The following is a 10,914-nucleotide window of genomic DNA, read 5'->3' as shown; positions in this document are numbered from 1 at the left end:
TTTTTTTTTTTTTTTTTGGTTTTTCGAGACAGGGTTTCTCTGTGGTTTTGGAGCCTGTCCTGGAACTAGCTCTTGTAGACCAGGCTGACCTCGAACTCACAGAGATCCGCCTGCCTCTGCCTCCCAAGTGCTGGGATTAAAGGACTGACTAATGTTTTGCAAGAATTTTCCCCAATAATATAGTTTACATAGCATGTCAGTTAAAACACAAACCACACTGAAAGTTACAGGTCAGACAGAAGAGTCAGGCTGGGCCAAGAACCCCAGTGACAGGGAGGACAGGGCTGGCCCTGCGACAGCTCAAGTCATAAGGACTCGTGATTTCCTTTCCTTCAGTGCTCTGAGGACCAATGCCCTGTCGGAAAATGAACTATCCTGCCACCATCAACCCTCAATCTCTTCTTCCACAGGGCTCCAGGGAAAGAGATCTAGCAGAAGGCCACACATCTTAAGAGCCCAAAGTCGGCCTCAGTGAGTCAGGAAGTGCTTACCTTTAAAGGTCCGCCTCTTCCATCCTCAGCCTGGAGAAGCATTTCCCTTGGGAAAGGGGAGATAGTTGCCTCTCCAACTTTTTAGTTCCAAGGTTGTGTGCTTATAATCGGGACAGAAGAGAGGAAACAATTGCTCCCTGTGAAGCCGGAGTTCTAAATCAAAGCGTGGAAAAGAGGCCAAGGGCCCTAGGCGAACATCTGTCGTTGAGTCATAGCCTGAACAGACTCAGGGCCTAGCTCAACAGCCTGGCTCTGAGGAATGGGAGAACTTGGATCACACCGGCCCCACACACAACTGCTGCTCAGAGCCAGGGGCTGACTAGAGAGGGGACACTGCTTCTCCATTCCAGAAGGCGCTAGCCTCCTCTGGTAAAGCAGAGCATCCTCACAATGTGGAAACACTTCATGTGTAGAATGTGGAACAGTGAACGGCTGACTGTGATTTAAAACAAGGACAAAGCCAGGCGTGGGGTGCACACCTGAAATCCCAGCACTTGGAGTGGGGGCGCTAAGGCAGGAAGATGGTGACTTTGAGGCTAGCCTCAGCTATATAATGAGATCCAAGAGAGACAGAGACAGAGATGAAGACACACAAAGGAAAATGGACAAATCATCTTTGAACCTTAGAAACCTGTCTGGCCTGGAAATCACTATGTAGACCAGGTTGGCCTTAAACCCACAGAAATCAACCTGCCTCTGCCTCCCAAGTGCTGGGGTTAAAGGTGTGCACCACTACGCTCTGGGTTCTTCTCCTTTATTTAGTTTGGTAAACTTGTATTTTGAGACAGGTCTTCCTAAGTAGCTGAGGCTGCCCTTAACATTTCCAGTCCTCCCGCCACATCACCAGGCAGCTGAGGTTATCCTGTTCCACGGGGTGAAACAGTGCGCGCCGGGCTCTTTTCTGCTCAGACAGAAAGATGAAGACCTGGAATATGGGCAGCTGTTGTGAAGGCTGGGAACAAGCGCTCCCATGAGCTTCTTTCCCACACCAGGTCTGCAGTCCACGTTTATAGGAGGCTGGCAATGATGGCTACATGTCTGGGCAGCTCTTACCGCCTTCATGGCAAAAGTCCTGGAGAGGCAGAACTCGCCTCCCTCCAGCAGCACACAGGAGTTGGCTTAAAACACCGCAAAACGCAGTCAATAAAAGTGGCTGAATTCAGGAGCTTGCCATCTCCTCAGCCCTGACACCTCTAATTGGAAGCTGTCAAGATGCTGAGCGGCTGCCCAGCCACGCTCCAGCATCCTGCTTGGCCTTTCAGCAGCTGCCCACAGTGGCATACAAAGCAGATGCCAAAGATGTCCCCAACACTTTATTTGTCTAAATAAATCGTAGAGCCTTGCTCTTGATCTCCAGAACGTCTTCTGCCCAGCTCCTATCTGCACGCCACATCTCTGCTCCTCCCTGCGGGAGAGCCTTCCTTTCCTGCAGGCAGCACACTCATTCACACCCCCAGCCAGGCCAGTCTTCTTGGCACCCCTGCCAACCCCACCCTGCTTCCAGCCTGTTCATATTCTGGGACAAGCAGTCTGGATATACCTGTGCCAAGCAAGACTGCCAGGGCAAGAGCAACCCGGGAGTCAGGAGCAAATCCAGATGTGGGGTGGAACATTTCCAGGGCCTTTGGGGGTGCCCGTGTGGTCAATCGGCTGAGGAAGAAAAAAAGTTACATTCTTAACTGAAAGAGAAAGGGGAACCAGAGGGGCCAAGCAACAGGAGGGTGTTGTTTCCCGTTTCCTTGGCCCAGCAGAGTTTGTGTAAATTCAGCTATGTCTTATTTGGCCCTGCAGCCAACTGGCTTCCCGACAGAAGGGGTGGGGAGGGGAATCACAATACTAACCCAATGCTATCCAGAGATTGTCAGAAACGAATAAACCCTTGCAGAGCTGCAGTCAGTCTCTCCAGGGATCTGCTCACCTCTGCAAAGGCTCAGGTTGCTCATGTTCCTCTGCCGTGACTGCCGTCCCCCATAACCCTGTGCAGTGCCGTTCCAAATCAGGGCACAGAATGGCTAAGTTCAGGGATCCCACAAGGTCATTGCCCCCAAACGGGGTCAAAGCTAGGGTTAGGTCAAAACGGGGCCTGGTGGCTGTAGCTTTTCTAAATACCACACCACCCATACATCAGAGTCTGAGGAGCTGTATTACATCTTTCCGATGGTGACAACAGGATGCCACCTTCTTTCATCCTCCCCAAGGCGTAGGAGACCAGGCCAGGCCCATGGGGCAAAGAGATATGTTAGCATAATTTATTGAAGTCACCAGACAATGACTGTGTCACAGCCAGGAAAAGAATTTGAAGGGGCATGGAGATGGTGTTCAACGCCCTCATTCTGTAGAGACTGAAGTCTCAGGACACTGTAGAGACCACACCAGGCCCTGGGCCTGGTCCTGACACAGAGAAACACACAGACTTAAGGCTCCTGGTTGTGAGCTAAGGAGATTTAAGACTAAAGCTGTCCCAGTGGTCCCGCGTTCAGGTGCTGGAGTGCTGTTGAGGCTACTGGAGGACACTACAGGAAACACACTGAGCTGCAGGGACACTCGGGACTGGAATTGAAACTGTTCTGGGTGGAGAGGTTGGAAGATCCCACCCCTGCCCCTGAAACAGTCATGATTGCCCTGTTCCCCGGCAGCACACACTTGGGGACAGACACTAGCCTCCTGAATTACAAACTGACTCAGGAGGGAGAAATGAAAAGCAGCAGCTAGAGGGAAGGAGCCAACAGAATGCTCTCCCCACATCCAGGTATGCCCAAACACCTCTGCAGAAGACTGCAGAACATTGGTATTAAATCAGCTATGAGATGCAAGCAAAACCAGTAATAACTTAGCAAAATAAATACAGTGACAGTTTTGCTGGGACTGATGAGGAAAATGTTCTTAGCTCCAGGTCAGGAAGACTGAGGTGTGCCTTTTGGGACACCACAGGGGAAAACCTGAAGACTGGGAACTTCCACAGGGGAGTGAGGTCGCAAGAACTATTCATGGTCCTTAAGAACCTGCTAAAACCTGCTCCCTGAAGGTAGATTCCTTTGTCCCTAGAAAGGCAAGGCTATCTAGTTTCAGCTCTCTGGTTAAGACTGGGCCTGGCCAGCTACCCCACACTGGCTGTCCGTGGGAGGCCCCGGAGAGCATGGCACAGGGTGGAGCCGAGTAGAAAAACAAAGTTTGTTGCTAAGAACTGAGCCTTGTTTGCAGAAGGAACTTCATTCCCTCAGGACACTCTCCAGTCGCTGTACATCTGTGCTTCCAACTTTTGGGGGCTGAGACAAATTTTGTCACTTCTCTGGAGGTGATGAGGGCCTGGCTTCGGGGCAGCGAGACTCCAGTGTACACAGCAGGGAAGCGGTTACCCGGAAAGACAGTAACTGGGAGAAAGAATATTGTCCTGTTCCTGCTAGCAGGAGAATGTCTTCCCAAGGCCTGCAGTGTCCCGAGGAGACAGACGCTTCTGCTCCATCTGCCAGCAAGCAGAGGATAGGAGCCTGGGGCATGAGCCCAAGACCTGGGGCTACCGGGGTTCAGTCGGAGAGTCAGTTCGGTATCAACGGCCTACAGAGGTGGTGGGCTTCTCTGCAGGTCTGAGCGACAGCAAGGGCAGCAATCCCAGCATCTCCCACAGCTCAGGTTTCCACCACTCGGATGAGAGGCATAGGCTTAGGGCTGGGGGGCTTGGATATCCTGACACTGGAGAGAGAGGAGTGAACACTGAGGCGGCGCTATTGCCTCCCACCCCGCAGCCGCCCCCCCCAAGGCACCTCTGGAATACCGCACCTCTGGAATACCACACCCCGGTGCTGGCTCATCTCCCCAGGTCTACCTGGAGGAGCAGCTGTGACATGACATATCTATCTGACATGGTGGCTGATAAGGATGGGTAGTTAAACAACCGAGAGTGGACACAGCTGACATTCCTGATCTTCTTCCTAGACTGGGGCCTTTCTGTGAATCTCTTAGGAACAAAAGACCCTCCTCTAGAAATGTGCAATACGTAAATATTATAAATAAATTTTACTCGCACTCTTAGGGGTTTATATACTTCCACAAACCATGCGTGGTACTGGGCTAGAGAGTGGCCTGCCGGATGATCTCAGATTGGAGACAGGGCAGAAGGCTGGGCTTCCGTCTTCCTTGCCTCAGCACTGAAGGCTTTACAAAGCTCCTCCTCTCTCCCATCCTTCCCGGGCCCACGCTCAGCATGTACTCACCTGCCCAGGTTCTCCGTCTTGGCGCGGGTCTGCGTGCTGAAGTTCCCATGACTGACCTGCTTCTCTATTAGATGCTCCATGCGGTCATGCATCTCCAGGTTCTGAAAGGCGGGCATGGTTACAGCGGGCCTCTCTGGCTTGCCACACGCCCCCATTAATTTGCATGGACGCTCCCGCTAACTCCATGACTACCAGCACCTCTCTCTTCATCTTCATCACAAGACACAACTCTCTGCCTCCAATGCTGGCTCCTCACTAAGGCAGCAACACTGCTCACTTCTGGCTTCTCCTCTGTATACATTTCCTGTCCAGAGTTTGTTTCCAGCTGACATAGTCATATACCTTCATCAAGAGCCTAGTTTTTATTTTTTTATATTTTTATTTTTTTTGGTTTTTTCGAGACAAGGTTTCTCTGTGGTTTTGAAGCCTGTCCTGGAACTAGCTCTTGTAGACCAGGCTGGTCTTGAACTCACAGAGATCCACCTGCCTCTGCCTCCCAAGTGCTGGGATTAAAGGCGTGCGCCACCACCACCCAGCCAGCCTAGTTTTTAAATATCTGTAGTTTCTTTGCTGTTGTTTTGACTTCTCCTTTTTATTTCTCTGTACGTCTGTGTGAGTGCACACCTCATGCACACAGGTAGGTGCCTTCGGAGTCTAGAAGGAAGTGCCAGATGCCCGGTGCCGAATATACAGGTGGCTGTGGCTTGCCAGATGTGGGTGCTAGGAACTAAACTTAAGTCCAAGCTCTTAACCCCGGAACCATCTCTCCAGTCCTTACAATTTTGTTTTTATTTTGTTTTTCTCCAACATATTTTATCTTAACTCCAGACCATACTTTATCTAAATACCATTTCCCATCTGCAGGGATGTCACACAGTGGGCTGCAAAGTGATCTGCAGGTGGTCAACAGACGGGAAGGGCTTGGCAGCCAAGTGGAAATGAGACCAGGAAGTCACCCTGATGCTGACTGAGCCCATCACCAGAACTGTGAGGAGATGCTAACTATAGAATGTGCCCTATTCCTTCAAAGCCTGGCTCCACTGTCAACTCCATCGTGGTCAAGATGTGCCACGATGGGTTGTTTGCACCATGAGGCTCTGCCCTTGGGCAGGGACAGGTCTTGCCACTGTTAGCTGCTCACAATTCAACTGACCATAGAGCAACACTTTCAGATACTCGGCTCAAAGCAGCTGCTAGATAGAACCAAGCCCCCTCCTGTGCCCAGGCTTCTCAAGAACTCAATTTCCTGTTGGGTCTCTCCCATACACAAACCTCAGCCTCCAAATAGGCAATTTTCTCCTTGAGTTCTTGAATGGTGGCGTCCTTGGACTGGATCACAGCTTTTGAATTCTGGAGCTGCAAAGATATAAGAAACATGGAGTTTTTTTTTTCTGCAGAGACTCAGTTCACACTCACCAAACTCCACCCTGGCTAGAGGGAAGCCAGCAGAGTCAAAAGGAGAGCTTGCTCCACTCAAGGCTTCACTGATGTTTCTCTAAGTATGAACACAGAAGCAGGGATGGCAGAGTGAGAAGTGCCATCCTTAAATCCAAAGTGCACAGCAGACAATGCAAAACCTAGTCCTTTGAGTTCTGCAGAGTGAAATTACTTATTCATTCGTCTAGGAAACATTTATTGAGTGCTTATCATATCAGAGCTGCTGTTCAGGACAATGAGAAACGGCAGTAAACACAACACCTGTAAAGGGAGCTGGCCCGAAGGGAGGAAATGACCTTACGCTTTACGCTAAAGCTCAGGCAGAAGAGTGAGGCCGGGGAGCTGCAGGAGGCACCAGACGGTGATCTTCACAGATAACTGGTTTGTTAGGACTCCATTACTCATTTGCCAGGAAAGAGTTAGAGCATAGGTAAGAGCAGCCTCTCTCCTTTCCCAGTGGGAAAGCCAGATGCAAATACAATGTCAGGGAAGGACAGGAGCGCAATACCTGAACTCCATGTGCGTCCCATGCTGCTCACAGGACGCACAATTTTAAACTCAGCTGCCCAGGGGACAGGTAATGAAAGCACAAACTTGGGGTGAACACAGGACAGGTAAAATGGGACCCCCCCTTACCTGCTCTATCATCTGCCGAACTTTCCGCTGCTGGCTCTTGAGCATGTCATCCAAGTGGTGGATCTTCTCCCGAAACCCAGCCACTTCCTTTTCAAGAGCAGCAGTCCTGGGGACAAAGACCAGGAGGCGAGGTGAAGTCACACTGCCACCAAGTGTGAGTCCCTGTGGCCTCCGTGGCCTGCCCTTTAGAGATGTCTAGTTCAAAGGACGAGGCAGCTAAGTAATGTGCTCGCCACTAGGGGGCAGAATGCTGTGTTTCGGCTGTTCTGTTTTCCGAGACCACTATCACACTGAGTAGCCTGAAACCTGTCAGGCTAGCTCTGCACTCACAGGTGTTGTTTCGCCTCGGTCTCCCAAGGTGCGAGGATTACAGACACGCATCAGCATGCCTTATCAGAGGCAGGTTTCTGGTTTTTTATTAACATTATTATTAAACTTTTTCAGTATTAAAGTCAGGAGAAAGTTGGCTGCCCTGCGTGTTATAAGTTTCTGATTGCCCTAAAAATTTAAGTAGGAACTTACATTATTCTAAGCAAACAAAATCAAGATCCTCAATAAGAAATATTTGTTCTTACTACAATTTTTAAAAATTTCTAAGAATTTTTTTTAATTCTATGTGCAGTAGTGTTTTACCTGCATGTATGTCTGTCGGATCTCCTGGAATTGGAGTTACAGACAGGTGTGAGGGGCCATGTGGTTGCTGGGAATTGAACCCAGGTCCTCTGGAAGAAGTCAGTGTCTGAGCCACCTCTCCAGCTCCTTTGTCAATTTTGTTTGTTTGTTTTTGTTTTCGTTTTTTCAAGACAAGGTTTCTCTGTGTAGCCCTACTGTCCTGGAACTTGCTCTGCAGACCAGGCTGGACTCTGCCTTCCGAGTGCTGGGATTAGGGTGTGTTCCACCTCCTTCGGCTGTCCTTAATTCTTTTTGTTTTTTATTCTTAAATGTATAGCCCAGGCTGGCCTCGAACTCATGATCCTCCCACCTCTGCCTCCTTCAGCAAATCCTACTGAAGTGTGCCAGCCACCACAACTGGCTGTCCTTAATTCTTAACAGAGTATTCCTCAAATCCTTATAAATTTCCAAGCCCAGGAGCGATGGGCCATGTTTCACTATACAGTATTTGGTCTTGTATTCCCAGCTCCTGACAAGATGCCTTGAACCTCCAGAAACGCCAAGAGTGTCTTAGGACAATAAGGAAGGGAATGTTGGCTGGGGTTTGTAGACAGTTGCAGGATGGGGCCAGTTAAACTTCAATCCTTCTCCAACCTCAGGGGGAGAGACTAACCATGCCTGCACGCTGGACAAAGTGTTCAAAGACCTCCTGGGTCCAGAAACGCACAGGCATGCACGTCACACAAGAGGACAGTGTATGCTAACTCCCCAGGAACAGGTGCTGCGCACTCTGGACCTCACCACCTGTGCTGCTTCATCCGTCCTTCACCTGAACCCTTTACAAATCTGACAGCATTGTTTTGTCAGCTCCAGGAGCCACTACAACAAATTCCTGACCTGAGGAAGCAACTGGGAAGCACCCCACCCCATGCATAGGTAATGGGAGGGTGGTACATGGTGTCCTCGAGCATGCTCATTTTGACTGTCAGCTGAGGTGAGGTCGAACTGAGCTCTTGACACATGGGGCCCAAATCAACTCTGGATAGTCTTAGACGAGGATTAGATTGTGGGACCCATGATTAGTGTCAAGAGAGAGGTAGAAAGTTGCCTGATGTCGCAATGCTATGAGCAGAGAGAATTTTCCTTAGTCAGTTTTAAGAATGCCCAGAGGGTTCTGAAGAGCCACAGGCACTGGCTACCTCCAGTTCTGCCTGAAGACAAGTGCACACACTCCCCAGTGGGGAGTACTCGGGCTGAGGAGGAGCCACCATGCACCTGCACCCCATAGCCTTCCTGACAAGTCCCGCGCTCGGTTTTCCACACTAGGGCACACAGAGGTCAAACACCATTCCAGAGCCTTAGTCTGGGGTTACCTCACGCTTTGTTTCTCTTGTTCTTCTCTTAGTCTGCCCAGAGTATGTCCCACGCAGAGGAAGAGGGGGTTCTAAACACAGTCACCCCTCAACCCCCAAGGTGGAATGGTTATAGAAATCCACCTCACGGGCTTCCGATCCTCGTTAGTATTTGCATATGTCCTCTGCATCCTCCCATACACCTTGCCTATATTATCACTTAGGATACCTAATACAACCACTGCTCATTGTTGGTTTGGGGGACCAATGGCAACCATGTAGCACATTATGCCATGTTTGCATGGGAGGCCTGCTCTTTTCTGAGGGGAGACAGAGAGGGGGTTGGATCTGGGAGAGGGGAGGTGGGAAGAGGAGAGACTCGGCAAAGGACGGCAGTCAGGATGTAATATATGTGAGAATAGAAAAATAATAATAAAAAAACATTTCTGATAGAAGAAAAAACTGATGTAGAATATTTATAGCAAAAAAAAAAAAAAGACTCGATATTCAGTAGAGACAATTTCCCATTTTTTGCTTTTGTTTTTTTCCCTTGAGACAGGGTCTCACTATGTAGTCCTGGGTGACCTAGATCATGTAGACCTTGTTGGCCTCGAATTAAGAGATCCACCTGTATCTACCTCCTGGGTGCTGGGATGAAAGGCATGAGTCACCACTCCCAGCTTCAACTGTTCTTCTAAAGTTACTTTGCTATGAACGCAAACCAGAAAGGGCGCTACAATAAAAAGATGCCCGAATTTTCCATGCTGCGACGGTCAAGCCTGGGTTGTCCTAAAGAAGAGAAAATACCCCTATTTTCAGATGGTGGGCTGTGACTCTGCTGATCTTGGCCCTTCAGGTAATGTCTGTTGAGCCTGAAAAGGGTCGCTTACACAAGGGTGATCAGACCTGAGATCTAACTGTTTTTGTTTATTGTTCATTTATTTTTGAGCCAAACCTTGTTACAATGCCCAGGCTGGCTGAGATCTCATGGTCCTTCCTCCTCTGCCTCCTGAGAACCTGGGGTAACAGGTACAGACCACACCACTACTGCACCCAGAAAGAGTTTAGTTAGAGACAGAATTCACTCTGCAGCACAAGCTGGCCTTGAACTCCCAGCAATCCTCCTCAGTCTTCCAAGTGCTAGGATTATGGGCATGTGCCACCATGCCCTGTCAACATCTTATCCGGTCCTGAAGATTCAGGAGGCAGTCTTTGCTCTGTGGGTCCTACTGACCTGACGCCTCTGAGCCCCTCTCCTCAGAGGACATTTGTCAAACCCTCTAACCTTGGAGGCAGAAAACTCTCAGTAATCCCTACAGGTCTCCAAGGACAGCAGGCAGTTCTTGGTTTCTATCTGAACTGCTTAGAGCAACAGCAAGTCCTCATGGAGCTATCCGTTCTGTCTCTGAAAGACTGGAGAAACTACAGGATCTTCCGGAGCTTCCCGTGTGTCTGCTCTAGGAGTGAGAAACCTGGAGTGGCTCACAGTGAAAACCCCTCTAGTGGAGCTGCAACAGCCACGCTTCTTCAGCTCTGCCTGACCTTAGCTCTAAAACCATAAAACCCTTTTCTTTAGGTTAAATGAGCTCCCCGAAGAAGGCAGCCTTCCGAACAATATCTGCCTGGGTGGGGCTCCAGCCTATGTGAGCACACTGAGTTGGAACTGGAAGATCTGACCTCAGCGCCAGCTTCCTCCTAGCCCTGGCAGCAGGCTGCACCACCCGCCCTCTCTTTCCTACACCCAACCTTACAGTGAGCAAGGGCCCTTACTTTTCCTTTTCTGCTTGGCAGTCGGCGTTCTTGGTTCGCAGCTCCTCTAGGGCCAGCTCCCCTTCCCTGACTCTTGACAGTAAGGCTTGATGCTCCTGGGGGGGACAAAAGAGGCAGTAGCAGGAAAGGACAGCAACAGAATCTGTGCTTGGGGTGAAATGGGTACCTGAACAGCAACTTGGCTGCCACTGGGCCTGGGCCTGTTGCCAAAGAGCAGCAAGCCGGGCTGGTTTGCTGGATGCCCTCCCCTGTCAAGGACAGCCTTTCCCACTTTCAGCACAGAAACTTCCCAGCCTCACCCAGCTGCCGTAGGGAGAACTAGGCCTGTGTTGTGCAAACCCACCTGCCAGCCCTGGCGGCCAGTCCTGGGTGAACCAGGTAGAGCGACTGGCTGCTAAGAAGCGT

General features: G+C 50.1%; 2 protein-coding genes across 3 annotated transcripts in view; one reads left to right on the top strand and one right to left on the bottom strand.

The window, feature by feature from the left end:
• LOC126490011 (forkhead box protein H1-like) overlaps positions 1–432 on the top strand; it is an 8,846-nt gene extending 8,414 nt beyond the window's left edge. Inside the window, exon 2 of the mRNA XM_050124654.1 lies at positions 411–432. Within this exon, the coding sequence (XP_049980611.1) occupies positions 411–432 (22 nt within the window). The remainder of the gene's footprint in view (positions 1–410) is intronic.
• Positions 433–2,726: 2,294 nt separating this feature from the next.
• The window catches only part of Tuft1 (tuftelin 1), a 43,627-nt gene continuing 35,439 nt past the window's right edge, over positions 2,727–10,914 (bottom strand). For both annotated transcript variants that reach the window (XM_050124561.1, XM_050124560.1), the window contains 5 exons: positions 10,510–10,604; positions 6,776–6,881; positions 5,975–6,058; positions 4,703–4,803; positions 2,727–4,181 (listed from right to left, as the gene is read on the bottom strand). In XM_050124561.1, the coding sequence (XP_049980518.1) occupies positions 4,118–4,181; positions 4,703–4,803; positions 5,975–6,058; positions 6,776–6,881; positions 10,510–10,604 (450 nt within the window). In that variant the 3' untranslated portion in view covers positions 2,727–4,117. The remainder of the gene's footprint in view (positions 4,182–4,702; positions 4,804–5,974; positions 6,059–6,775; positions 6,882–10,509; positions 10,605–10,914) is intronic.

This window comes from Alexandromys fortis, unplaced genomic scaffold, assembly GCF_014885135.2.
Source record: "Alexandromys fortis isolate MF-2015 unplaced genomic scaffold, M_Fortis_MF-2015_v1.1 scaffold_218, whole genome shotgun sequence".
Classification (NCBI taxonomy): domain Eukaryota; kingdom Metazoa; phylum Chordata; class Mammalia; order Rodentia; family Cricetidae; genus Alexandromys; species Alexandromys fortis.
The sequence above is the reverse complement of the archived record's forward strand: the minus strand, read 5'-3'. Positions and strand labels throughout refer to the sequence as shown.